Raw genomic sequence first — 26,249 nt, forward strand, 5'->3', positions numbered from 1 at the left:
GCAACACATCCAGCTAATTTTCTTTCTTTTATTTGAGACAGGGTCTCACTCTGTCATCTAGACTGGAGCACAGTGGCACGATCTCACCTCACTGCAACCTCTGCCTCTCAGGCTCAAGTGATTCTCCTGCCTCAGCCTCCTGAGTAACTGGGATCACAGGCACGCACCACTACCACCCAGCTGATTTTTGTATTTTTTTAAGTACAGATGGGGTTTCACCACGTGGGCCAGGCTAGTCTCAAACTGACCTCAAATGATCCACCTGCCTCAACCTCCCAAAGTCCTGGGATTACAGGCACGAGCCATCACGCACAGGCTAATTTACTATTTTTTGGTAGAGATGGGGTTTCAACATGTTGCCAGTTGGTCTCGAACTAGTGGACTCAAGCAATCTGCCCACCTTGTCCTCCTAAAGTGTTGAGATTACAGGTGTGAGCCACCAAGCCCAGCCATACTCTTTACCCAGAAATTCCTCTTTTAGGAATTACTGCTCCAAATACATCTACATATTTACATAAAGCTTCATGTATAAGGATGTTTCTCCCTTCACATTGCTTGCATCAGTGAAAAACTGGAAACCCAAATGTCCACCAATAGGGACTGACTTGTTTTTTGAGATGCAGTTTCGCTCTTGTTGCCCAGGCTGGAGTGCAAAGGCGCGATCTCAGCTCACCGCAACCTCTGCCTCCCGGATTCGAGTGATTCTCCTGCCTCAGCCCCCTAAGTAGCTAGGATTACAGGCATGCACCCCCACGCCCAGCTAATTTTGTATTTTTAGTAGAGACAGGGTTTCTCCATGTTGGCCAGGCTGGTCTTGAACACCCAACCTCAGGTGATCCACCCGCCTCGGCCTCCCAAAGTGCTAGGATTACAGGCGTGAGCCACTGTGCCCGGCCAGGGACTGACTTTTTAAAAAATGTAAAAAATGTTAAAAACATGCAAACAAATAAAAAAAAAAAAAAGAAAAAAGTTAAGGTACATTTACATAAAGAAATACTCTGCAAACATTAGAAATGAGGTAGTTTGTTATTTGTGGAAATGGAAAATCTCCAAAATGTACAAAATGAAAAAAAAAAAAAAAAAGGTGAATTACTGTATAGGATACTCACATTTATGTTAACAAAAAAATATATATACACACAGCCATGTAAATGCTGGGACATATAAGAGAGAGTCAGAAAATCTACTAAGAAGCTGTTCTGTCGCTGATGGCTAGCTCCAGCAAGCAGGAGCAGGGGCCTATAGTGGGAAATTCATGTTTTGTGATATACACTTTCAACCATTTAAATTTTTAAAAATTTACCAGGCCATGTTTTATTTATATAACAATAAAATCTAATCAGGATAGCCATAAATGCTATATTAGAATTAATCAGTATGAGATAAACTACTGAAATATGATAGGTGGATACAAGTCTAGTCAAAAGCTACCTGACATTAGGTAGCCCATGGAACCTCATTAGGATGTAATTTATGAAATATTTAAGAGTTTATAGATTATCACATTTTCTACTTTCACAGACCCTACAAGGCTGGGAAACCTGCTGGGCGCAGTAGCTCGCACCTGTAATCCCAGCACTTTGGGAGACCGAGGCAGGCAGATCACTTGAGACCAGGAGTTCAAGACCAGCCTGGCCAACATGGTGAAACCCCATCTCTACTAAAAATACAAAAATGAGCTGGGCATGGTGGCACATGCTTGTAATCCCAGCTACTTGCTAGGCTGACGTGGGAGGATTGCTTGAACCCGGGAGGTGGAGGTTGCAGTGAGCCAAGACAGCACCACTGCACTCCAGCCCGGGCAACAGAGCGAGATTCCATCTCAAAAAACAAACCAAAAAAAAGTTTGGGAGACCCTAGGCTGCAAACAAATGTCTAATGTTGGCTAATCCTCTGTGCATTTTCCATACAGATAAGTCCTAGCTTAAGTAACCAAAAACTAGCTTTAAAAAAATAAGGCATGTATCATGTCTCCATCCCCCAAGACCACACTCCTTTCAGCCTGAGGCAAGTCAAAAAGCCCCGTCAAAACAACCAAAGATACCTACTTTTGGAATTCCCACTCTCTGTTGTCCAATGGACACACCTGTCGTGTTTTGAGCCAGCGAGAGATGCAGTGGAAGTGAAAAGCATGCTGGAAAAAAAGATATTTTATTAAAAATAACTCCGGTTTTTTTTACAGGTCCCACAGGGCAGTGGCATGGGTGACACACAGTGGGCTAGAAAAGAAAAGGAGGTAACAACGAGAGGCAAAAGTTCAACAACTGACTGTATCTTGGTTAGATGCGAGGATATTTCCAATAAAGCATTTGTTAGAAATGTCACTACTACTAAAGGAAATCATTCAGGAAGCACAGGAGTATGTGCTAGCACTGAGCTCTCTTCTCTTTAAGAGAACATGGAATGTGGCTCCTTGGTCCCATTCAGTCTGTAAGGGGATACTTCCACTTTCCCTGGAAAGGAGGCCCCTGATCAATGCAGATTTCAAATATCGCCATTCCTGGTCTCTAGCTTCCCTCCCATCCTCCTGCCCCTGGAGAATACGACCTGCAGGAGCAGAGCCTTCTCCCCAGCCCTTGGTAGAGAAGTGCACGGTCACTGCCACCCACCCAGAATTGAGACGGGCACTTCTCCAACTTCCCCACACCCAGCTCAGCTCTGGTCAAAGGAACTTTATTTCCAGACTTATTCACAGACATATTGATATTACAAGAGCTCAGTACTTCACAGGCCTGTAATGGGTGAGGGACTTTGTCTTAGGGAATAAGATAAAAGAAAATTGGGGTAAAAGGAAGTATTCTTACGAGGGACAAACAGCACACAAGCAGCCTAAAGAGCATCAAAAAGCTTATTTCATAATCAAGACAAGAAGTAAAAAGACAAGAGTACCAAGACCACTGGTAACTGACAGGGAGCTAGAAGTCTGCTTAGATTTGGGAAAAGGACAGGCTGCGTGCAGTTTTTTGGTGTGGGCTCATGACATGCAGATGCTAATCACAATGCCTCTACAATGAGCACTTCTCCCCCTGCTCATGTGCGTATTAGGACAGGTGTAGCAAGTGCTTCCTTCATTTCGTCTGTGATTGGTGCGCTGTGATGGGGCACGGGGAGAAATACTCACACCCTAACAAAACAACAAAAGCTTTGCAAGCTTCATTTAATAACAACTGAAATCTGGTCAGTACACCTCCCAAAGTACGTATGGAACTTAAGGGATTATACAATATGGATTATTATCTTGTGAAATATCTTTTGACAAAGACAAAAACATAATTCAGTAATTAAGAGTGGAATCCACAGCTACTACACTAACGATACCCAAGAGGACAAATATTCTCCTAGAGTACAGCCTTTTAGAAGATCCCTCTTCTGTTGACTCTTGTCTAACTCACTGTGAAAAAGAGAAAAGGCAGCACTTCCAAAAGGCAGAAAGCGGCGACATTTTTCTTAACCACTGGGTGTTAGGGTCGAGTTCACCGAAGGGTATTCGACAGCTTCTCCCTCTCTCTCCTCACACACTAAGCACTTTGCAGTGGTACAGGGTCCTGGTATAGCCCAACTAAGTCAGAGAACACCAAGCGCTGGGGAGAAGGGGGCTGTAATGAGGTGTCAGGGACGTGACAGCACCCTGAACGTTTACTAAGACGTGTTAATGGATATATTTAGCGGTCAAAGTACAATTTACAGAAGATAAATTTACAGTACTTGACAGTTTACAGAAGATGTTGACATGTATTACCTCATTTGAGGCCTCACATCAACCCTGGCAGGCAAGCATGACAGATATTTTTATCTTCATTTTACAGACAGGAAACCGAAACCCAGACAAGTGACTTGCCTAATTCATGGAGCTGGTTTGTAGAAGACCCAGAACTAGAACCCAGGACGAATCCAGAGGCTTCTGCCACACCATGCTGGCTCTCTTTTACGTCAGGCTCTCTGAGAGAATCTCTCCTTAGCGAAATTGAAGGGGATGTTCACTCTCTTTTCTTTCCACATAAAGGAACATGGTTCTTAGTATATGTCTGCATGCCAGAGAGAGCAAAGAGCCTGACATACTTCTTTTATCCCCATAAATGATTAAAGCTCCCCCATGGCCAACACGGTCTACTGTGAGCCTGGCCAAAGGGTCGCAACAGAGATGGAAGAAGGTGTACCAGAAAGTGTGGGTAGGGGCTGGGCACGGTGGCTCATGCCTGTAATCCCAGCACTTTGGAGGCTGAGGTGGGCGGATCGCCCTGAGGTCAGGAGTTCAAGACCAGCCTGGCCAACATGGTGAAACCCCATCTCTACTAAAAATATAAAAATTAGCCGGGCGTGGTGGTGCACACCTATAATCCCAGCTACTTGGAAGGCTGAAGCAGGAGAATCACTTGAACCCAGGAGGTGAAGGTTGCAGTGAGCTGGGATCGCATCACTGCACTCCAGCTGGGGCCACATAGTGAGACTCCATCTCAAAACAAACAAACAAACAAACAAACAAAAAACAGTGTAGGTAGGAAAAAGGGTTGCAAGGCAACAGGAAAAAATACCGAGAACACCATCTACACAGTAACACCTCTACCTCTAATTTGTATTTATTTAGATTTTTTTTTTTTTTTTTTTTGAGACAGAGTCTTACTCTGTCACCCAGGCTGGAGTGCAGTGGCACAGCCTCAGTTCACTGCAAGATCTGCCTCCCGGGCTCACACCATTCTCCTGCCTCAGCCTCCCAAGTAGCTGGGACTACAGGCTCCCGCCACCACGCCCAGCTAATTTTTTTGTATTTTTAGTAGAGACCAGGGTTTCACCTTGTTAGCCAGGATGATCTTGATTTCCTGACCTCGTGATCCACCTGCCTTGGCCTCCCAAAGTGCTGGGATTACAGGCGTGAGCCACCACACCTGGCCTATTTAGATTTTTTTTTAACAAGCACTTGTGCTTACTATGTGCTGGGAGCTGTTTAATCACATTTTAACATAAATCATCTAATCCTGATTACAATTTTATGTGGTCTACTATCAGCCCCATTTTACATGAGGGAACCCAGGATTAGAGAGGTTAAACGCCTTGCCTAACATCACTCAGCAAGTCAGTCACAAAGACAGGGAATGGTGGTCTGACTCTAGAATCTCTTAGCCCTGTGTCATGCTGGAAACTGTGGGTATTCTGTCCCCATGACACAGGAGGCCCTGACAAGACAATTTTAGCTCATGTGACTGGGACTTTACAGCTTAAAGAATGAATTTTTAACACATGCTAGAAATAACATATTTGGTATTTGTTATCCTTCACAGCTGTCACACTCTTGGAAGGCCATTCAGTCCAATAAAGCTACACAAAGCATTTCTGGCATAAGCCATGTTAAAAAAAATCCTATCTCAGTACATATGCCACACTTCAAACACACACACACATACACAGAAACTTGAACACTCAATTTACTCATCAAACTTAGTTCCATTAGACACGTGGTCTTTAAAAAAGTCTGTTTCAAAGGTACAAAGTTCTACCGAGAATATTCCAAAGGGTGCACGCAGGTTTTGAAGGCAATTCCCATAGATGAAGCCCCAAAATATTGCTAACAAAAGTGGGTCCACTTTATAATTAAGACAGGTAAGTGCCTTTTTGCAGTAACTGTAATTTTTACCCTGTAACAGGTGAATAGTATCATGATTTAAAATTTTTTTTATTATTTGTATACCTTTTGGGAGAAAGCTGGACTAGTCAGTTTTTTTCCCTAGTTATTTTCAAGACTAGCAAAGCAGGAAAAGTGGAAATATGTTTACAAGCCATGCTGACAGGTAAAGATGCTTCCTTACGTTACAGACTCCCCATGCGACGGTACATTCTTCTGAAGTAGCAGACGCCTGGTTAGCTTGACATTCTATGCCTGTGGGAACAAGAGCAACAGGATCACTGGACCTTGGGAGCAGGAATGTTTCAATCTATAGCAGCCAAAACAATTCTCAAGTGGTTAATTAGCCATAATTGTTTTTTTTTTTTTTTTTTTTTTTTTTTTTTTTTTTTTTTTTTGAGACGGAGTCTCGCTCTGTAGCCCGGGCTGGAGTGCAGTGGCCGGATCTCAGCTCACTGCAAGCTCCGCCTGCCAGGTTTACGCCATTCTCCTGCCTCAGCCTCCCGAGTAGCTGGGACTACAGGCGCCCGCCACCTCGCCCGGCTAGGTTTTTTGTATTTTTTAGTAGAGACGGGGTTTCACGGTGTTAGCCAGGATGGTCTCTCGATCTCCTGACCTCGTGATCCGCCCGTCTCGGCCTCCCAAAGTGCTGGGATTACAGGCTTGAGCCACCGCGCCCGGCCCATAATTGTTTTTTAATGAATGTGGGAAAGGACGAACAGAGAAAACAGAGGTAACAGTATGCTTTCTGATGATTTCCTATCCTTGTTTAAAAAGAGTAACAAATGGGAAACGCACATCTCACTCCCGCTGTCCAGGCTACAGTGCAGAGTGACATGAGCATGGCTCACTGCAGCCTCAACTTCCTGGGTTCAGGTGATTCTCCCTCAGCCTCCTGAGTAGCTGGGAATACAGGCACGCACCACCATGCCTAGCTAATTGTTTGTATTTTTGTAGAGATGGGGTTTCACCACGTTGCCTAGACTGAGTTTTTTTCCATTTTTTTTGAGACGGAGTTTCCCTCTTGTTGCCCAGGCTGGAGTGCAATAGAGCGATCTTGGCTCGCTGCAACCTCCACCTCCCAGGTTCAAGCGATTCTCCTGTCTCAGCCTCCCAAGTAGCTGGAATTACAGGCGGATGCCACAACACCCGGCTAATTTTTTGTATTTTCAGTAGACAGGGTTTCATCATATTGGTCAGGCTGGTTTCAAACTCCTGACCTTAGATGATCCACCCACCTCGGCCTCCCAAAGTGAGCCACTACACCGACCTACCCATCAGATCTTGATCTCAGTCAAGAACTCATCGCAGGCCAGGCATGGTGGCTCACGCCTGTAATCCCAGCACTTTGGGAGGCTGAGGCAGGTGGATCACGAGGTCAGGAGATCAAGACCATCCTGGCTAACATAGTGAAACCCCGCCTCTACTAAAAATACAAAAAATTAGCCAGGCGTGGTGGCGGCTGCCTGTAATCCCAGCTACTTGGGAGGCTGAAGCAGCAGGAGAATGGTGAACCCGGGAGGCAGAGCTTGCAATGAGCTGAGATCGTGCCACTGTACTCCAGCCTGGGCGACAGAGCAAGACTCCATCTCAAAAAAAAAAAAAAAAAAAAAAAAAGAAAAAAAAGATCTGATGGGTAAAGTACAACTGGGTATAAATATTCAAAGAACAAGAATTACTAATGCATAATTTGCTTTCTCTGATGATAGTAACTAAATGGAGTCTTCCTTCTGAAGAATAAAAAGCTTCAGGAGAAACTATTTAATAGGGGAGAAGTACTTCAAACCACTACAGGTGAAAAATAGTAAAACTATGGTCAGGCGCAGTGGCTCATGACTGTAATCCCAGCACTTTGGGAGGCTGAGGCGGGTGGATCATGAGGTCGGGAGTTCAAGACCAGTGCGCCCAACATGGTGAAACCCTGTCTCTACTAAAAATACGAAAAATTAGCTGGGTGTAGGCCAGGCGCAATGGCTCACGCCTGTAATCTCAGCACTTTGGGAGGTCAAGGCAGGCGGATCACGAGATCAGGAGATCGAGACCATCCTCGCCAACATGGTGAAATCCTGTCTCTTCTAAAAATACAAGAAAAAATTAGCCGGGCGTAGTGGCGGGTGCCTGTAGTCCCAGCTACTCAGGAGGCTGAGGGAAGAGAATTGCTTGAATCCGGGAGGCGGAGCTTGCAGGGGGCCAAGATCGCATCACTGCACTCGAGCCTGGGCGACAGTGTTAAGACTCCTGTCTCAAAAAAAAAAAAAAAAAAAAAAAAAAATTTAGCCGGGCATGCGTGGTGGTGGGCACCTGTAGTTCCAGCTACTCAGGAGGCTGAGGCAGAAGAATTGCTTGAACCTGCAGAGGTTGCGGTGAGCCGAGATTGCGCCACTGCACTCTAGCCTGGGTGACAGAGCTAGACTTCGTCTCAAAAAAAAAAAAAAAAAAAAGGAAAACTAAAAAAACAAACAAACAAAAGTAGATGTTAATGGGCATATGTGGTTTTAGGGAAAGAGATACCACAATAATATATATTTTTTTATCCTTCAAAAATTTAGAAACTGGGCTGGGCATGGTGGCTCACACCTGTAATGCCAGCACTATGAGAAGCTGAGGTGGGCGAGTCACATGAAGTCAGGAATTCGAGACCAGCCTGACCAGTATGGCAAAACCCAATCTCTACTAAAAATACAAAATTTAGCTGGGCGTGGTGGTACACGTCTGTAATCCCAGCTACTTGGGAGGCTGAGTCAGGAGAATTGCTTGAAACCAGGGGGCAGAGGTTGCAGTGAGCTGAGGCTGTGCACCATTGTACTCCAGCCTGGGCAATGCAGCAAGACTCTATATCAAAAAACAAAAAATCAAACAAAGGCTGGGAGTAGTGGCTCATGCCTGCAATCCCAGCACTTTGGAAGGATGAGGCTGGCAGATCACTTGATGTCAGGGTTTGAGACCAGCCTGGCAAAACATGGCAAAACCCCCTCTCTAAAATAGCAAAAATTAGCCAGGCGTTGTGGTGGACATCTGTAATCTCAGTGACTCAGGAGGCTGGGGCAGGAGAATCACTTGAACCCAGGAGGCAGAGGCTGCAGTGAGCCCAGATCACACCACTGCATTCCAGCCTGGGCGACAGAGTCACACACACACACACACACACACACACAAAAGGAAAGCAAAGAACTTACTTTTGCTAGCCAGATTTACACTACAGAGTAACTTGGCTTGCCAACTGATAAAAATAAAGAATTGGGGCTAGGTGCGGTGGCTCATGCCTGTAATCCCACCGCTTTGTGAGGCTGAGGTGGGTGGATCATGAGGTCAGGAGATCGAGACCATCCTGGCTAACATGGTGAAACCCCATCTCTACTAAAAATATAAAAAAATTAGCCAGGCGTGGTGGCGGGTACCTGTAGTCCCAGCTACTCAGGAGACTTGAGGCAGGAGAATGGCGTGAACCTGGGAGGCGGAGCTTGCAGTGAGCCGAGATTGCACCACTGCACTCCAGCCTTGGTAACAGAGTGAGACTCCATCTCAAAAACAAAAAATAAAATAAATAAAATAAAAATAAAGAATTGGGCCAGGCACAGTCACTCACACCTGTAATCCCAGCACTTTAGGAGGCCACGGCAGGAGGATCACTTTAGCCCACTCCAGACCAGGCTGGGCAACACAGCAACATCTCATCTCTAGAAACAAAAAAATTAGCCAGGTGTGGTGGCCCATGCCTGTGGTCCCAGCTACTAAGGAGGCTGAGGCAGGAGAATGGCTTGAGTGCAGGCAGTTGAGGCTGCAGTGCACCATGATTGCACCACTGCACTCCAGCCTGGGTGACAGAGCAAAACCTTGCATTTAAAAAAAAAAAAAAAAAAAGGCCGGGCGCGGTGGCTCAAGCCTGTAATCCCAGCACTTTGGGAGGCCGAGACGGGCGGATCACGAGGTCAGGAGATCGAGAGCATCCTGGCTAACACACTGAAACCCTGTCTCTACTAAAAAATACAAAAAAATAGCTGGGCGAGGTGGCGGGCGCCTGTAGTCCCAGCTATTCGGGAGGCTGAGGCAGGAGAATGGCGTAAACCCGGGAGGCGGAGGTTGCAGTGAGCCGAGATCGCGCCATTGCACTCCAGCCTGGGCGACAGAGCGAGACTCCTTCTCAAAAAAAAAAAAATTAAATAAAAAAAAAATTAAAAATAGCCAGGCATGGTGGCTCGACCAGGCGTGGTGGCTCATGTCTGTAATTCCAGCACTTTGGGAAGCTGAGGCAGGCAGATCATCTGAGGTCAGGAGTTCAAGACCAGCCTGGCCAACATGGCGAAACACCATCTCTTCTAAAAATACAAACAATTTGCCGGGTGTGGTGGGTGGCACATGCCTATAATCCCAGCTACTAGAGAGGCTGAGGCAGGAGAATCGCTGGAACTTGGGAGGCAGTGGTTGCAGTGAGCTGAGATCACGCCACTGCACTCCACCCTGGGTGACAGAGTGAGACTCCATCTTGAAAAGAAAAAAAAAAAAAAAGGATCTAGGGTCTATGCAGTGTATTTAAGAACTTATTGGGACTGGAATATACTACTATATTTAAAAGAATGGTAGAGAAAAGTAAACATAATATCCTTTAAGTTGGATTCTCTAACTTAAGAGGAGGACTATATATTATAAAATTAAATAAGAGTCACAATTATTAAAGTGAAAATCAAAACTGTTTCAAGGTACATCATCATGTTTAAATTTGATCTGGGTCTTTCTTTTGACTGTGGCCATGGCACTACTAACCTAAAGAATCCTTCAGGCTCCCTTCATGGTATAGTTCTTTCCTTCCTCTCTGCCACACCTGCAACATGCTCCTCCTCCTATCACTCTCAATTAATCTCCACCCTTCAAGACCCAGCTTAAATCCCTACTTCTTGACCGAAGCTTTTCCTGACGCTTCCACCCTGAGTCATTTTCCTCTCCTTCAGGCACTCTTAACACATCAATTATGAGTAACCCTTTACATACCTGACCTCCCTCCTTCCCCCTCAACTCAAAGCTCCCACAGAGCAGGGACTTGGTCTTTGCCAAGTGCAAAGTAGGCTCTTGGTACTTGAACAAGCAAACAAAAACTATTTCTATAACTAGAAGAAATACAAGACAAATACAGATTCATTCTTATTCTTTTTTTTTTTTAGATGGAGTCTCACTCTGTTGCCCAGGCTGAAGGGCAGTGGCACAATCTCTACTCACTGGAACCTCCACCTCTTGGTTCCAGCGATTCTCCCACCTCAGCCTCCCAAGCAGCTGGGATCACAGGTGCGCACCACCACACCAAGCTAATTTTTTGTATTTTTAGTAGAGATGGGGTTTCACCATGTTGACCAGGCTGGTCTTGAACTTCTGACCTCAAGTGATCTGCCTGCCTCGGCCTCCCAAGATGCTGGGATTACAGGTGTGAGCCACTGCACCCGGCCAAGATTCATTCCTATTTTTTTTTTTTTTTTGAGACAGAGTCTAGCTTTGTCCCCTCAGGCTAGAGGGCACTGGCGCAATCTTGGCTCATTGCAACCTCTGTCTCCCGAGTTCAAGTGATTCTCCTGCCTCAGCCTCCCAAGTAATTGGGACTACAGGTGTGCGTCACCATGCCTGGCTAATTTTTTGTATTTTTAGTAGAGATGGGGTTTCACCACATTGCCCAAGCTGGTCTTGAACTCCTGAGCTCAGGCAATCCACACGCCCTGACCTCCCAAAGTGCTGGGATTACAGGCGTGAGCACCGCGCCCGGCTAGATCCATTCTTTGCTAGAAAATTCCTAAGAAAGAACAAAAAGATATAGGAGTGATATTACAGTGATCTAGAATGCCAGATAAGAAGGGATATAGCAGGGAAAACGATTGGTGTAAAATGTGCTCAATACAAACGTTTTTGAGCTTTTGCTGCAGAGAGTACGTAAGGGGTTGGGTCCAGTTAGTTTAAACAGGTGCAGGAACTGTTCACTGTCAATCCAGAACAGGTAGACAGTGGCACATAATGCGTTCATGTCACACCCCTGCCAAGGCCGAAGCCTATCATGTGATTCTAAAGCTTGGGGACCTTTCGGCTTTGATAGAAAGGCTATGCCACCAAAGAGCTGTTAAGGAAACAATGGCTTCATCTCAAGAGCAGACAGATTACACTTTCAAAACACTGATAGGGCCAGGCGCAGTGGCTCACGCCTGGAATCCCAGCATTTCTGGAGGCAACACCGGGTGGATCACTCGAGGTCAGGAGTTAAGAGATCAGACTGGCCAACATGGTGAAACCCCATCTCTACTAAAAATACAAAAATTAGCTGGGCGTGCTGGTGCATACCTGCAGTCCCAGCTAGTCAGGAGGATGAGGCAGGAGAATAGCTTGAACCTGGGAGGCAGAGGTTGCAGCGAGCCGAGATCATGCCACAGCACTCCAGCCTGGGCAACAGAATGAGACTCTGTCTCAAACAAACCAAACCAAACCAACCAAACCAAACCAAACCAAACCAAAACACTGATGGATCTGTAGTTTTAGGTAGATACTAACATCTTCTGGGCCAAGGCTGGGTCTAAGATGATGAAGATTCCCCATCATCCGGAATAAGATTACCAGAGGTAACAGAGAAAATAAAACCTAGCATATTTGATTTTTCAGCAACTCCTTAATACAACCAAGAAAGGAGACAATGTAAAATAAAATAAATACAAAGCTATAGGAGGGCATGCAGAATCAATATGGACTTAAAAGAGGAAGTCTTCAGAATCCTACTGAGGCACAGCCATAATCATTCTTATTTACTTACAGCTATGTATATAATTACTCATTTAAGGCCAGACAAGATTTATTAAAATACAGCCATTGCTAAATCTAGATTCTTACTTTCATCTTTAACAAAAATTGTCTTTACAAAAATAAATCCATTTTTTTGTTTTTCTTTACTAAGTTCTTTTCCCATATAAATCCTTTTTTTTTTTTTTTTTTTTTTTAATGTTATGACACTCAGACTTCTCCTTAGTGTGTATAATAAAAGTGTGTGGCCAGGGGCAGTGGCTCACACCTGTAAGCTCAGTGTTTTGGGAAGGTGAGGCAGAAGGATTGCTTGAGTCCAGGAGTTCAAGACAAGTCTGGACGACATAGCAAGACCCCATCTCTACAAAAAATTTAAAAATTCGCAGCCAGACATGGTGCTTCACACCTGTAATCCCAGCACTTTGGGGGCCGAGATGGGTGGATCACGAGGTCAGGAGCTCAAGACCAGCCTGGCCAACATAGTGAAACCCCGTCTCTATTAAAAATACAAAAAATTAGCCAGGTGTGGTGGTGGGTATGTGTAATCCCAGCTACTCGGGAAGCTGAGGCAGGAGAATCGTTTGAACCCTGGAGGTGGAGGTTGCAGTGAGCCGAGACTGCGCCACTGCACTTCAGCTGGGTGACAGCGTGAAACTCCGCCGCCAAAAAAAAAAAAAATTAGCTAGGTGTGGTAGTGCACGTCTGTGGTCCCAGCTACTTAGAGGCTGAGGCAGGAGGACTGCTTGATCCCAGGTCAAGGCTATAGTGAGCTATGATTGTGCCACTGCACTCCAGCCTGGGCAATTGAGTAAGACCTATTGCTAACAAAAAAAATACATAAAAATAAAAAAAAAATAAACAGTGTTTCTCTTTTTGAGATAGAGTCTCACTCTCTCACCTAGGCCGGAGTGCAGTGGAGAGAAATCTTGACTCACTGTCACCTCTGCCTCCCAGGTTCAAGGGATCTTCCCACCTCAGCCTCCCAAGTAGCTGGGACCACAGGCATAGGCCACCATGCCTGGCTAATTTTTTGTAGAGACAGGGTTTCGCCATGTTGCCCAGGCTGGTCTTGAACTCCCAGTCTCAAGCAATCTGCCTGCCTCACACCCAAAGTCTTAGGGTTTACAGGTGTGAGCCACCTCACCTGGCCAAGAGTGTCTTTTTTTTTTTAAGACAAAGTTTTGCTCTTTTTGTCTAGGATGGAGTGCAATGGCAGGATCTCGGCTCACTGCAACCTCCACCTCCCAGGTTCAAGTGATTCTCCTGCTTCAGCCTCCCATGTAGCTGAGATTACAGGCGTGCACTACCACGCCTGGCTAATTTTGTATTTTTAGTAGAGATGGGGTTTCACCATGTTGGCCAGGTTGGTCTCGAACTCCTGACCTCAGGTGATCCACCCTCCTCGAACTCTCAAAGTACCAGGATTCCAGATGTGAGCCACCATGCCCGGCCCAAGAGTGTGTTTCTTAAAGGTAAAGACTTGAGGTCGGGCATGGTGGCTCACAGTTATAATCCTGGCACTTCGGGAGGCCAAAGGGGGTGGTTTGCTTGAGGCCAGGAGTTTGAGTGGGTCACGTCTGTAATCCCTGCACTTTGAGAGGCCAAGGTGGACAGATCACTTGAGGTAAGGAGTTCGAGATCAGCCTGGCCAACATGGCGAAACCCTATCTCTAGTAAAAATACAAAAAATTAGCCGGGTGAGGTGGCCCACACCTGTAATCCCAGCTACTTGGGAGGCCGAGGCAGGAGAATCACTTGAACATGGGAGGCGGAGGTTGCAGCGAGCCAAGATTGCGTCATTGCACTCCAGCCTGAGAGACAAACAGAGACTCTGTCTCAAAAAAAAAAAAGAAAAAAAAGGTAAAGACCTGATCTCTGTCATTGTTTTATCCTGGTGCCTACCAGGATGCTCAGGATATATTCATTGGATAAATAAAAGATACGACTTAGAAAATACTTTCATAGGTTTTTGTTGTAAGATTTCAATATCCTACTTCATCTGACATTCGAAGTATGTTATGAAACAAAACAGGTATTCCACTGAAAGCCTAATGTGATGTCTCAAGCATTTCACTCTAAGAGAAGACAGAATATGGATCGCCTTTGTCTTCTGTGGTCCTTCTAAGAAGTACATTCTCTCATATCCAGAGACACATATACACTGACTTAAGTATAGAGAAAAAAAAAATCAGGGTGGTATATAAGATCATTAAAAATCATTAACTATTTTTCAAAATAGAGCCCCAATAAAGTAAAATTTTCTCTGGGTATAACTCCTTGTGAAAATGCAAGGCCCAGAAACTGGCAAGCATGTAATCAAAGACCCCACCCAAACACATTTGAAACCATGCATATGTTTTTCTGTGATGGGCTCACGTCATCTATATTAAACATCATGGTAGCTGCTGATCTCCCTTGGCTGCAGTGTGAAGAGATAAACAGTGTCAAAAGCTCAAAGAAGCCAAGGGCAATACATGACCAGTATATGCCATGACTGCTTTCCAACAGAAAATATTTGATTCGTGCTTTCCAAGTTGAAAACATCTGAGCAAGTTTAAGATAAGATCTAAAGCTCAACTCTGGGTTAGTGTTACATTGCACAATAAAGTAGTTATTAACCACATGTGACTATTGAGCACTTGAAATGTGGCTAGTCTGAATCCAGATGTGTTGTAAGTGTAAAATACACACTGAATTTCAAAGATGGTACAAAGACAGAATGTAAAATATCTCCTTTTTTCACATTAATTACATGTTGAAATAAAAATATTTTGGCTATAAAAGGTTAAATAAAATAGATTAATTTCACCTTTTTATTTTCTTTTTACTTTATGAATGTGGGTACTAGAAAATTTCAGGCCAGCCACAGTGGCTCACGCCTATATATTTTGGAAGGCCAAAGTGGGAGGATCACTTGAAGCCAGTTCGAGACCAGCCGGGCCACAAAGCGAGATCCTGTCTCTGAAAAAACAAAAAAAGAGGAAAAAGAAAATTTAAAATTATGTATGTGTTTGTATTTGTGGCTTACATTCAGATTGGACAGTGCTGGGTTAGACAAAACCAAGGAAGAGAACAGGTGAAGAATATTCTAGGCGAGAAAGAATAGGCTATGTAAGGGCTCTGAAAAAGAGCATGGACACTTAAGAATGAAAAAGCAGGCCGGGAGCGGTGGCTCATGCTTTTAATCCCAGCACTTTGGGAGGCCGAGGTGGGCAGATCACCTGAGGTCAGGTGTTTGAGACCAGCCTGGCCAACATAGTGAAGCCCTGTCTCTACTAAAAATACAAAAATTAGCTGGGCGTGGTGGCAGGCGCCTGTAATCCCAGCTATCGAGGAGGCTGAGGCAGGAGAATTGCTTGAAACCAGGGGGCAGAGGTTGCAGTGAGCTGAGATCACGCCACTGCACTCCAGCCTGGGCAACTACATCTCAAAATAAGAAAAAAAAAAAAAAAAGGAAAACTGGCCAGGGGCCATGGCTGCTTTGGCCACCATAGTTAGTTTAAAAAAAAAAAAGTGTCCAGGTAAACTAACAGAGTGAGCAGGAGTGACTCAAGATGAAGTTGTAAAGGCAGGTGAGTGATCTGAAAAGTAAGTTCCTATAATTCCAATTCTAGAAACTTGAAGTTTCTTTCCTCCATTTCTGGCCTCAGTAACAAATCATTTTAGTTCCCGGATGAAAAAGTAACCTCTACTGTTCCTGGTGTGATCAACATTCTTGTTCCTTCTACTATAAGGACAGGAAATCAGTCCATCAAAGACTATAATCGGATCACTATGTGCTGACCACTACCTGTAATAAAATATGTGGAGATTTAAATGAAATTTCTTAAGTGCAATCAATTACCTATTTAGATGTTGGCAATGATTTCCTTTTTATTATGTTTGGGCCTAACATACAAAATACTTACTCCTTAGGCTTCTTTCCTTTGTAAACAACGACCAGCAAAAATTAGCTCAGATAGACTTTTTTTTTTTTTTTTGAGACTCTGAGTCTCAAAAACTTTTTTTTTTTTTTTCTTGAGACCCTGAGTCTCAAAAAAAGACTGTGAGTCTTGCTCTGTCGCCCAGGTTGTAGTGCAGTGGTGTGATCTCAGCTTACTGCCACCTCCACCTACCAGGTTCAAACAGCTGTCCTGCCTCAGCCTCTCAAGTAGCTGGGATTACAGACATGCACCACCACGCCCAGATAATTTTTGTATTTTTGGTAGAGACGGGGTTTCACCATATTGGCCAGGCTGATCTCGAACTCCTGACCTCAAGTGATCCACCCACCTCAGCCGCCCAAAGTGCTGGGATTATAGGCGTAAGCCATCACACCTGGCTAACTGATTTCTTTGACTACACTGAAGAAAGCAGATTAAATATACTATATCCACTCAATGCTTACCTCAGATAGAAGCAAACGCCTTCAAATAATCCACCCGGTGTGGTGGTCAGGCTGGCCTCAAATAATCCACCCGCCTCAGCCTCCCAAAGTGCTGGGTTTACAGGCATGCACCACCACGCCCGGCTAATTTCTGCATTTTTAATAGAGTATTTTTGCATTTTTAATAGAGTCGGGGTTTCACCATGTTGCCCGCCTTGGCCTCCCAAAGTGCTGGGATTACAAGCATGAGCCACCACGCCTCGCCTCAGATAGAATATTTTAGCTCAAAGTTTATTTTCCTCCTTTCAGTATTTCTACCTTTGAGTCTAGGTACAAGATGGGAGATATGCAGGAAGAATCAACAGTGCCTGTTGTCCACAATTAATTCTAAATGTGTCCCTGCCATCTTTAGATTGAGTAGATTTATTCTGAAAGCTGGGTATGCCTCCAGGACATCATAAAAAAACTACTCTATTTCAAACACACCAAAAGACTAGATACAGAAGACCGAGTGCTCAGAGTAGGCTTGATATCTGCTTGTGAAGAAGAAAATCGGTCACATCAAGATAGCCACAAGCTCTGCAACCTTCTCAACTTCCTCCCATCCTCCTCCAATTACTTACAAAGATCCATAATGTGGTTCCTGCAGATGGCACAGTTATCAACCACAATATCCCAGGCCCAGAGGGCTACTGCATTCCACTGCAAAGACAAAAAGAGGGAACAATGCATTCTCCTTATAACACACACACAGTTTTTAGGACTTCAGGCTGCAGTTGTAGTTATGATCTCTGGCCACGGGGAACCACCAAACAAAAGTTTTTGGATATTATGTTAATCTTATTATACCAAAGACAACAGTAGACAACACATACGTTCTCCTATTCTCCAAAAGACTGAGTATATGAACACATAAATTAATGTCATCTTTTAATTTGTTTCCTGTAGTTTAAAACAATTTAGTCTGGCCGGACGCAGTGGCTCACGCCCATAATCCTAGCATTTTGGAAGGCTGAGGCGGGTGGATCACCTGAAGTCAGGAGTTTGAGACCAGCCTGGCCAATATGGCGAAACCCCGTCTTTACTAAAAATACAAAAATTAGCCAGGCTTGGTGGCGGGTGTCTATAATGCCAGCTATTTGGGAAGCTAAGGCAGGAGAATCGCTTGAATCTGGGGGACAGACGTTGCAGTGAGCCGAGATCGTGCCACTGCACTCCAGCCTGGGCGATGGAGTGAGACTCCATCCAAAAAAAAAAAAAAAAAAAAAAAAAAAAAAAAGCACAAACTTGAATTTCTGTGCAGGTTTTGGTGGCAGTTGCAGAAGCGCTCAAAATCTGAATAAGTATCTGCTCTTCCAGGCAGCTTTGGAAGCATGAGCAATGAAGTGAAAGCTAGGGAACAGAATGAACTAAGATGATGACTGGATCATAAAACGGGTAATCGTGGGATAAGCTGGATAATTAACTGCCCATGTCAGTACACAGAACAAGGTCATCACTTAAATCTTAGATTACTTCATAACAAATTCTACAATTCACTAGAATTTTGTTCGATTCTTACCATAAAATAAACTGATGTTCTGAACTTTTATATGTTTAGACTCTTCTATTAAGATAATAATTCCAGTAAGAGTTTAACTAAAAGTGGCATTTCATTCATTCAACTCTGGTTTCCTCAATTACAAGTACTCCCAAACCTTCATCGCTTTCAAACCCCAGTCTCAGTGCCTAGTAACTTCTTCACCACTTTTCACATCACAGCTTCAACTTGGAGGAAAAGCCCCTACTTCTATTATTCTTCAATATGGCTGGCTGTAACTGAGCAGCAGTGGCCACAATGAGACACCAAAAAGCACTAGGAGGGGGGGATATTGTCAGTGTTTAGCCAGATGTTCCAGGAATATCTTCCCTATTTCAGAATCTCCATTTCGAATAGTTTTCATGTTAGGTGGGAATCGACACTTTTCTCCCAAACTGTGGCAAACCACTAAAATGCATTTCATGCAAAAGACACGTTCCATTTTTGCTTTCCCCTCTTACCAAGTCATTCGCAACTACTACTCAACCCTCCCGAAATGCCACAGGATTTGGGCTCGGATTTTCTTAACAAGTTCCACCGTGCTTTTTATTATTATTTCGGAAGGGGGAGATTCTGAACGTGACAGAGAATCCAAGAGTGGGGTGGTTGTGGGAAAAGCCAACAGACGTCTCAGAACACCCAAGCATTACACTCCAGACTCTAACTCGGCGGTGTGAGGCCCAGAGATGGGGTTAATGGAGGCCTCGGTTCAGCGAGGAACAAGTCTGATCCCTTCAAGTGAGAGGACCCCAAGCAAGCTTCAAAAAGGGGCGGAGCAAGATCACTAGCGGGGCTCCTCAGAGGCCTCCAATGCGGTAGGACCTCAGGTTCCAGGCTTTCGCCGCACTGCCCCATCCTCCACCGCCGCAGTCGCTCTGACTCCCCATTCCACCCACCCCACCCCACCCCACCCTACCCTACCTTCCCCCACCTCTCAACCACTCCAGTGACAGCTCAGGCGCTTGGCTCCCGCCGCCAAGTCGCAACCCCGCGTATCTCAACAAGCAGCTCTGTGATTGGCCCCTCAGCCTCACATCGAAACCAACACTTCCCCTGACAGTGGGCCGCCGTCACGCCGATCAACTCTAAGGCCCGCCCCCCGACTTCCTTTCGTGGTACCCGGTCGCAGGAACGCCCTAAAATGAAACCCTTTACTCCGCGCCTCGACCATCCTCGGGCCTGCCAGCCAGATCCGCGCCTCTCTAGCTTCCCTGAGGAAGGCGCTGGCGAGACCCAACCTTTTTCACTTCAAAGCGCTTCTTGCCCGCGCCGCTGTTGGTGCCGCTCGGGGTATCCACATCCATCGCTGCCGCCATTTTGGAAACACACGGTCTGTCGTCCGACCACCGCGCCTGCGCAGCAGCGCACACCTCGTTCCCCCAGCCTCCCCGGCACCTCCTCCCGCACCCCACCCCTTACTGGCGCGCGTGGGGGAGGTGGGGGCGGAGCACGTGACCACGCCTCTTAAAGGGGCTATCGCAGGTCGCCCCACCCGCGAAGTGTCGGCCGGGGAGGGGGCGGTGGCCGGAGTGGGTGGGGCGGGGCCGGGCGGGGCCGAGGCTACGTGAGCTAGCCTGGTAGAAACGTTCGAAAGGGCTCGAGGTCGCCGCCTCCTCTGGGAAGCCCCCGGCCGCACTCCATCAGCTGGGGCGGCGGCTGCTTCCTCCGCCTGAGTCGGACCTGCGCCGCAGTCCTGTCCTGCCTACCGGGCTCGCCCGGTCGCCGCGCGACTCCCATTGCTAGCCGGGGTGGGCGCCCGCCGCCTGCCCCGAAACCTGAGAGCCCTCGCTGGTCTTTCGCAGACTCTGACCCACCTCCGAGCCAGGCCCAAGGCGCAGTCCGCGTGGGAGGGCTGGGGCCCAGGCACCGTCTGGTCTCCGATTTCTGTTCGGGAACCTCTCAGGGATCGATGGGGAGAGAGGAGAGCCCCGAAGGTCCTCCCTAAGGCCAGACTGAGCAGGCCCCCAGTGCTGCCCTCATCCCCCCGCCAAGCCTGGAGGGTGGCCTCTGCGCCCGCTTAGTCGCAGTCCTAGGACCGCCTTTGGTCGTGGTGCGTGGTTTCACCGTGGCGTGTGTCAGTCCCCACTCCTCATTCCTCAGTTGTCATCTTGTGTAGGGTGATTTCTCCCCAGTCTGTGTCCTCTTTCCGCTACTTGTGCTATAGTGAAACCGACCCATCTGCAGTCGCTGTATTTCTTTAATTTTTGTGAAGCATTCTGACTTTTTGGGGTGTTTTTTTGAGACGGAGTTTCGCTCTTGCTGCCCAGGCTGGAGTGCACTGGCGCGATTTCGGCTCACTGCAACCCCACCTCCCGGGTCCAAGCGATTCTCCTGCCTCAGCCTCCCTAGTAGCTGGGATTACAGGTGTCCGCCACCACGCCCGGCTCTTTTGTATTTTTAGTAGAAACGGGTTTTTACCATGTTGGCCAGGCCGGTCTCGAACTCCTGACCTCAGGTGATCCGCCTGCCTCGGCCTCCCAAAGTGCTGGAATTACAGGCTAGAGCCGATTTTTTTTTGTTTTAAATAGAGACAAGGTCTCACTCTGTTTCCCAGGCTGGTCTCGAACTCCTCGGCTCAAGCGATCCTCCCACTTCGACCTCCCAAAGTGCTAGGATCACAGGAGTGCGCCACCGCGCCCGACCCAAGCACCTGTACTTTGTGTCACTATCCCATTTCTCGCTAGACCAGGACTCCCTTTGACATCTCTAACCTTGCAGAGGTATGACTCCGCCAGAGCACTCTTAGATCTCGTACAGGTGATTTGAAGCCTTTTATTTTCTCTTAAAAGATAACTGGAGAGTAATGGAGTGTGCTGACACTATTGCTAAAGAGAAAGAATTGGCCAGGCGCGGTGGCTCACGCCTGTAATCCCAGCATTTTGGAAGGCCGAGGCGGGTCGATCACCTGAGGTCGGAAGTTCGAGACCAGCCTGGCCAACATGGCGAAACTGCATCTCTACTAAAAATACAAAAATTAGCTGGGCGTGGTGGCACGCGCCTGTAGTCCCAGCTACTCGGGAGGCTGAGGCAGGAGAATCTCTTGAACCCGGGAGGTGGAGGTGACAGTGAGCTGAGATCGAGCCACTGTACTCCAGCTTGGGTGACAGAGTGAGACTCCGTTCCCAAAAAAATAATAATAAAAGAGAAAGAATTGCCATTTGTTTATTTGTTAGTCATAAACAGGCACAACAGATCCGGGAAAACACCACCACAGCTTTATCCAGACTTGGAAAGAAAAATTGTGTGAGACAGACCTTAAAGGGCTACAAGAACCCTACAAAGTTTTTTTTAGCCCAAGTTGTAATGACTTTATGTTAAAATTTCTGTTGTTAATTTATTGTGCGCCTACAGTCCCTGACAGGAATACTAGAAACCCATTGTAAATTAAGGTATTGAGGACATACTTATCCATCATTCAACAAAAGTATTGATATTTACCAGGTTCTATTTTAAACAGAAGAGACATAATAACAGTCAACCCCCTAGTTAGGGAATAAGACACAAGTCAACAAATAAATACATCAGGAAGTCTCAGGGCCAGTTAAGGTGTCTCGCGCCTGTAATCCCAGCACTTTGGAAGGCCAAGGCAGGCGGATCACCGGAGGTCAGGAGTTAAGAGACCAGCCTGACCAACATGGTGAAAGCCCATCTCTACTAAAAGTAGAAAAACAAAAATGAGCCGGGTGTGGTGGCAGGCACCTGTAGTCCCAGCTACTGGGGAGGCTGAGGCAGGAGAATGGATTGAACCCAGGAGGTGGAGGTTCCAGTGAGCCGAGATAGTGCCACTGCACTTCAGCCTGGGCAACAAAGCGAGAGTTTATCTCAAAAATAAATAAATAAATAAAAAGTTTCAGGTATCTGCCAGGCAGGGTGGCTCAGGCCTGTAATCCCAGCACTTTGGGAGGCCAAGGCAGGCTGATCACTTGAGTCCAGGAGTTGTCCAGACCAGCCTGGCCAACATGGCGAAACGTCGTCTCTACAAAAAAATACAAAAATTAGCTAGGCAAGGTGACACATGCCTGTAGTCCCAGCTACTCTGGAGGCTGAGGGGGGAGGATTACCTGAGCCCTGTACATGGAGGTTGTAGTGAGCTGAGATGGTGCCACTGCATACCAGCCTGGGTGACAGAGCAAGACCCTATCTCATAATAAATTAATAAAAAATGCTGCATTGAAAAAAGTCTCTGGCTGGGCACAGTGGCTCATGCCTGTAATCCCAGCACTTTGGGAGGCCGAGGCGGGTGAATTACCTGAGGTCAGGAGTTCAAGACTAGCCCAGCCTAAATGGCGAAACCCCGTCTCTACTAAAAATATAAAAATTAGCTGGGCGTGGTGGTGGGCACCTGTAATCCCAGCTACTTGGGAGGCTGAGGCAGGAGAATTGCTTGAACCTGGGACATGGCAGTTGCAGTGAGCCGAGATTGTGCCACTGCACTCCAGCCTGGATGACAGAGTGAGACTCGTTCTCAACAACAACAACAAAGTGTCAGGTATTAATAAGTGCTATGAAGAAAACAAGGTAATGAGATTGAGAGAAGGAGGCCACAGTAAATTGGGTGATTAATAAGGTTTCTATGAAGAGTGACATTTAAGCTGAAGTTGTTTAAATGGCCCTACATGATCTGCTTCCCCATCCAATTTACATATACCTTTGAAAATATCTTTTCTAAGTTGGGCATGTGGTCCTAGCTACTCAGGAGGCTAAGGACGTGGGAGAATCCCTTGAACTTGGGAATTTGAGGCTGTAGTAAGCTGAAATTGCACCACTGTGCTCCAGCCTGAGTGACAGAGAAAGACCCTATCTCCTAACGAACAAACGTATTTTGACATTTACTTGTATATTAGGATTATTGTTTTTTGTGTGTCCTCAGCAAGAAGAGGGAATTTTGATTTGTTTATTGGTAACAAAAACTGGTACATTGTATGTGCTCATTATGTGTTGAGTAAAGAAATTTGGAGCTTACTGAGCAAGCAGAAAGTAGTAAGAGATGTCAGAGAGGCAGGCAGGGGCCAGAGCATCTATTTTATTGTAGATCTTATGGGAAGGCATTGAAGGTTTTTTTTTGTTTTGTTTTTGTTTTTTTTGAGAGTCTTGCTCTGTTGCCCAGGCTGGAGTGCAGTGGTCTAATCTCAGCTCACTGCAGCCTCCACCTCCTGGGTTCAAGCAATTCTCCTTCTGTAGCCTCCCCTGTAGCTGGGATTATAGGCGCCCCCCACCACACCTGGGTAAGTTTTTGTATTTTTAGCTCAGGTATCTGCCAGGCAGGGTGGCTTGTGCCTATAATCCCAGCACTTTGGGAGGCCAAAGCAGGTGGATCACTTGAGGTCAGGAGTTCGAGACCAGCCTGGCCAACATGGTGAAACCCCATCTCTACCAAAAATATAAAAAATTAGCCAGGTATGGTGGCTTGTGCCTGTAATCCCAGCTACTTGGGAGGCTAAGGTAGGAGAATGACTTGAACCCAGGAGGCAGAGGTTGCAGTGAGCTGAGATTGTGCCACTGCACTCCAACCTGGGCGACAGAGAAAGACTCTGTCTCAAAAAAAAAAAAAAAAAAGAAAATAAAAAAAAGAACCAAATGGAAGTCTTAGAACTGAAAAATGCAAATAACTGAATTAAAAAACTCTCAGTGGATGGGATCAACAACAGAATGGAAGTGACATTTTTCCCAACAGAAGCTGGGAGGAAAAAAAGACATGGAAGTGACAGAAGAAAAAAAAAATAACTGAACTGGAGGATAGAACAATAGAAATAAGGCTGGATGTGGTGGCTTACACCTCTAATCCCAGCACTTTGGGAAGCTGAGGCAGGCGGATTGTCTGAGCTCAGGAGTTTGAGACCAGCCTGGGCAACATGGTGAAACCCTGTCCCTACTAAAAGTACAAAAAATTAGCCAGGTGTGATGGTGCGTGCCTGTATTCCCAGCTACTTGGGAGGCTGAGGCAGGAGAATCACTTGAACCTGGGAGGCAGACCTTGCAGTGAGCTGAGATTGCACCACTGCACTCCAGCTTGGGCAACAGAGTGAGACTGTCTCCAAAAAACAAACAAGAAACCAAACAATAGAAATTACCCGATCTGAACAAGAAAGAGAAAATAGACTGAAAACAAAATTAAAAACAGCCTGTGGACCTGTGGAAATACTACAAAAGATCTAATATTTGTGTCATCAGGGTTCCAGGAGGAGAGGATAAAGAGGGCCAGGTTGAAAAGTTAGTTGGCGAAATAAAGGCTGCATACTCGCCAACTTTGGCAAGAAAAATCTGTAGATTCAAGAAGCTGAGCAAACACTACACAGAATACACCCACAGAAACCCATACCACAACACATCACAGTTAAACTTCTGAAAACTAAAGAGAGAAGAAATTTCGAAAGCAGCCAGAGAAAACACCTTACCTAAAGAGGAAAAATCATTTGAATGGCAGATTTCTCACCACAAACCACAAAGGCCAGCAGAAGTGGCAAAATGTTTTTCATGCAAAAAGCGAATACAAAAAAACACTTGTCAACTCAGAACGCTGTATGTAGTGAAAATGTCCTTCAGGAATCAAGGGGGAATCAAGACATTTGGTTGTCTCTGTCACTCTGTCACCCAGGCTGGAGTGCAGTGGCACGATCTCAGTGGAGTGACAGAGAATATGTCACCAGTAGGCCTTCCCCCAGAAAGGGCTAAAAGAAGTTCTCTAAAAAGAAAGAAAACAATAAAACAAGGACTTTGGAAAATTAGAAAGAAAAAACAAACTCAGAAAGTAAAAATATGGGCAAATACAATAAGCTTTTCTTCTCTTCAGTTTTCTAAATTATGTTTGACAGTTGAAGTAAAAAATTTTTTTTGGAGACAGAGTCTTGCTCTGTTGCCCAGGCTGGAGTGCAGTAATGTAAACTCAGCTCACTACAACTTCCACCTCCCAGGTTCAAGCAGTTCTCATGCCTCAGCCTCCCAGGTAGCTGGGATTACAGGCATGTGCCACCATGCCCGGCTAATTTTTTTTTTTTTTTTTTTTTAGTAGAGATAGGGTTTCACCTTGTTGGCCAGGCTGGTCTCGAACTCCTGATCTCAGGTGATCTGTCCGCCTTGGCCTCCCAAAGTGCTGGGATTACAGGCATGAGCCACTGCACCTGGCCTAAAATAAAAATTACAGCATTCCCAGGTCTTTGGGAGGCCAAGGCAGGCAGATCACGAGGCCAAGAGATTGAGACCATCTTGGCTAACATGGTGAAACCCCATCTCAGTGAAACCCTATCTCTACTAAAAATACAAAAAATTAGCCAGGCATGGTGGCACATGCCTGTAGTCCCAGCTACTCCGGAGGCTGAGGCCGAAGAATTGTTTGAACCTGGGAGGCAGAGGTTGCACCCGGGATGCAGAGGTGGCAGTGTGCTGAGATCGTGCCACTGCGCTCCAGCCTGGATGACAGAGCGAGACTTCGTCTCCAAAAAAAAAAAAAAAAAATTATAGTATCATCTAATATAGTCCTAAGTCTGTATGGAGAAAATATTTCAAACAATTATAAACTGGGAAGGGTGAAGGGACACGGAAGGATGTAAAGTTTTTATATTTCTCTCAAACTGGTAAAATGATAACATTAGTAGACTGTCATAAGTCATGTATATAAGAGCAGCCACTTAAAAAGCTATACAAAGAGCTGGGGGCAGTGGCTCATGCCTGTAATCCCAGCACTTTGGGAGGCTGAGGCGGGAGGTCAGGAGATCGAGACCATCCTGGCTAACACAGTGAAACCCCGTCCCTACTAAAAATACAAAAAATTAGGCAGGCGTGGTGGTGGGCGCCTGTAATCCCAGCTACTCGGGAGGCTGAGGCAGGAGAATGGCATAAACCCGGGAGGCAGAGCTTGCAGTGAGCTGAGATCGCACCATTGCACTCCAGCCTGGGCAACAAGAGCAAAGCTCCGTCTCAAAAAAAAA

General features: G+C 46.0%; 2 protein-coding genes across 12 annotated transcripts in view; one reads left to right on the forward strand and one right to left on the reverse strand.

The window, feature by feature from the left end:
• The window catches only part of ST13 (ST13 Hsp70 interacting protein), a 285,343-nt gene that overhangs the window by 131,213 nt on the left and 127,881 nt on the right, over positions 1 to 26,249 (forward strand). The gene's annotated exons all lie outside the window — the stretch shown is intronic.
• Positions 1 to 26,249, reverse strand: part of LOC126963577 (E3 ubiquitin-protein ligase RBX1) — a 598,764-nt gene that overhangs the window by 2,711 nt on the left and 569,804 nt on the right. For 10 of the 11 annotated variants that reach the window (XM_050805845.1, XM_050805842.1, XM_050805840.1 and 7 more), the window contains exons 2-5: positions 19,563 to 19,665; positions 17,369 to 17,447; positions 5,802 to 5,872; positions 2,049 to 2,134 (exon numbers count right to left, since the gene is read on the reverse strand). In XM_050805845.1, the coding sequence (XP_050661802.1) occupies positions 2,049 to 2,134; positions 5,802 to 5,872; positions 17,369 to 17,447; positions 19,563 to 19,640 (314 nt within the window). In that variant the 5' untranslated portion in view covers positions 19,641 to 19,665. The remainder of the gene's footprint in view (positions 1 to 2,048; positions 2,135 to 5,801; positions 5,873 to 17,368; positions 17,448 to 19,562; positions 19,666 to 26,249) is intronic. The other variant, XM_050805846.1, reaches the window with a different exon arrangement.

The sequence above is a fragment of the Macaca thibetana genome, chromosome 10 (genome assembly GCF_024542745.1).
Source record: "Macaca thibetana thibetana isolate TM-01 chromosome 10, ASM2454274v1, whole genome shotgun sequence".
Lineage (NCBI taxonomy): Eukaryota > Metazoa > Chordata > Mammalia > Primates > Cercopithecidae > Macaca > Macaca thibetana.